General features: G+C 47.8%; 1 protein-coding gene across 1 annotated transcript in view; it reads left to right on the top strand.

Annotated features, from left to right (window-relative positions):
• Positions 1-697, top strand: part of cep120 (centrosomal protein 120) — a 75,713-nt gene extending 75,016 nt beyond the window's left edge. The window contains exon 20 of the mRNA XM_079827543.1: positions 221-697. Coding sequence (XP_079683669.1) covers positions 221-419 — 199 coding nt within the window. The 3' untranslated portion in view covers positions 420-697. The remainder of the gene's footprint in view (positions 1-220) is intronic.
• The last annotated feature ends 2,050 nt before the right edge of the window (positions 698-2,747 follow it).

Here is a 2,747-nt window from a genome sequence, read left to right as displayed (position 1 = left end):
AAGTTGTTAGCACTATTAGATGATCAGGAGCAACATAATAAAGAGAAAAATACAACAACAAACGACCAAATGACTAATTCTGCGGATTGTAATGCGACGACATTCTGGAACAGTTCCAGATTTCAAAGTGACCCTGGGGAGCGAGCGGGGCCCTGACATTAACCCTGTGTGTGTGTGTGTGTGTGTGTGTGTGTGTGTGTGTGTGTGTGTGTGTGTTCAGGCTGAAGCCGCAGGAGGAGCCGCGGGGCTGGACGGAGCCGGCGCGTGTGTGTGTGAGCGAGAGCGCGGATGATCATGTGACGCGTCTGCTGGAGGAGAGGGACACACTCCTGCGCACCGGAGTCTACACGCGTGACGACCGCATCATCGCTGAGCTCGACCGGCAGATCACACACGCCATGGCCGGCCGGAGCACGTGACCAGCATTCATATTCATAACTCATATCCAGCCGTTAGAGACGGGGATTGTGTGACCTCATTCTGTTTCACTTTAGGTCATATTCCACGGTTTGCACAGATTTGATCTTGTGTGTGTGTGTGTGTGTGTGTGAGGTCGGCAGGTGGCGCTGTTTCTCCAGCTTCATCAGGGTTTATATGGGACTGTATTTATAGTGTCTGTCTGTGTGTGTGTGTGTGTGTGTTTGTACTAGATGTGTGAATCTCAGATTAAATAAATATTTTCCTGGTCTTTTTCATATTCGTCTGTCTTCACTTTCTTTCTATTTGACGCGTTGAGAAAAGGTAGATTTGGGTTTAATTGCCTTTTATATATATATATATATATATATATTTTTTTACAAATAATGATCTTGTTTGTGTGTGTGTGTGTGTGTGTGTGTGTGTGTGTGTGTGTGTGTGTGTGTGTGTGTGTGTGTGTGTGTGTGTGTGTGTGTGTGTGTGTGTGTGTGTGTGTGTGTGTGTGTGTGTGTGTGTGTGTAAGAGAGAGTGAGAAAGTGAGAGATAAAATGTGTGTGCTTGTGTGAGAGTGTGTCAGAGAGTGTGTGTGTATGTGTGTGAGAGAGAGAGTGAGTGTGTGTGTGAGAGAGAGATTGTGTGTGTGTGTATGTGTGTGTGTGTCACTACTTCATTAGGTCCCATCATTCAGGCACATGGCTTCTCATATCACTGAATATCATCAAATCATCAGTCCTCGTCCTCCTTGATCTATCTGCTGCATTTGATACGGTCAATCATCAGATTCTTCTGTCCACCCTCTCATCACTGGGCATCACAGGGACTCCGCTCCATTGGTTTGAGTCTTATCTCACAGGTAGGTCCTTCAAGGTTGCCTGGAGAGGAGAGGAATCCCAAGCGCATCAACTGACCACGGGGGTTCCTCAGGGCTCAGTGCTTGGTCCTCTCCTTTTCTCCATTTACACTACTTCATTAGGTCCCATCATACAGGCACATGGCTTCTCATATCACTGCTATGCGGATGACACTCAGCTCTACCTTTCATTCCAACCAGACGACCCCACAGTAGCTGCAAGAATCTCCAGCTGTCTGGCTGACATCTCTGCATGGATGAGTAAAAATCACCTACAGCTCAACCTGGCAAAGACTGAGTTCCTCATCTGTCCCGCCAGTCCCACTGTGCAACATGACTTCACCATCCAGCTAGGCTCATCCCTGATCTCCCCTTCAAAATCAGTCAGAAATCTTGGAGTAATCTTTGATGACCAGTTGTCCTTCAGAGAACACATTGCTAAGACAGCTCGCTCGTGCAGGTTTGCGCTCTACAACATCAGGAAGATTAGACGGTTCCTAACAGAACACGCAACACAGCTTCTCGTCCAGGCCCTGGTTATTTCTAGACTTGACTACTGCAATGCGCTTCTGGCTGGACTCCCCTCTTGTGCGATCCAAACACTTCGAATGATCCAGAATGCAGCGGCACGTCTGGTCTTCAACGAGCCCGAAAGGACCCACGTCACACCACTCTTCATCTCTCTGCACTGGCTCCACTCGCTGCTCGCATCAAGTTTAAGTCGCTGACGCTCGCCTACAGAGCCACCACGCGCTCAGCTCCTGCATACTTTGACTCGATTCTACGTCGCCACACCCCCACCAGAAGCCTTCGTTCAGCTAAGGAGCGAAGGCTTGTGGTACCTTCACAGAGAGGCAAAAAATCCCTCTCCAGAACATTTTCATTCAACGTTCCCAGCTGGTGGAACGATCTGCCCACTGCCATCCGAAATGCGGATTCGTTGACAACATTCAAAAGTCAACTAAAAACTCATCTCTTCTGTGAGCACTTAACCTCCTAAAAAAAAAAAAAAAAAAACTTTCCTTTCCTCTTTTCCTCCTCTTTCCCGCCCTACTCTAACCTGTGCTACACTGAGAAATGTACACGGACCAAGTATTTCAGGCACTTGTTGCGCTCACTCGACTCTTCACGACCAATCGCTTATTGTACCCCCAAGTTGTAAGTCGCTTTGGATAAAAGCGTCTGCTAAATGCATAAATGTAAATGTAATGTGTGTGTGTGAGAGAGAGAGTGTGTGACAGAGAGAGTGTGAGTGTGTGAGTGTGAGTGTGTGTGTGAGTGTGAGTGTGAGTGTGAGTGTGAGTGTGAGTGTGTGAGTGTGTGAGTGTGTGAGTGTGTGAGTGTGTGAGTGTGTGAGTGTGTGAGTGTGTGAGTGTGTGAGTGTGTGAGTGTGTGAGTGTGAGTGTGAGTGTGAGTGTGAGTGTGAGTGTGAGTGTGAGTGTGAGTGTGAGTGTGAGTGTGAGTGTGAGTGTGAGTGTGA

The sequence above is a fragment of the Gobio gobio genome (assembly GCF_949357685.1).
Source record: "Gobio gobio genome assembly, chromosome: 10".
NCBI classification, from domain to species: domain Eukaryota; kingdom Metazoa; phylum Chordata; class Actinopteri; order Cypriniformes; family Gobionidae; genus Gobio; species Gobio gobio.
This window is presented reverse-complemented; position numbering and strand designations above follow the sequence as displayed.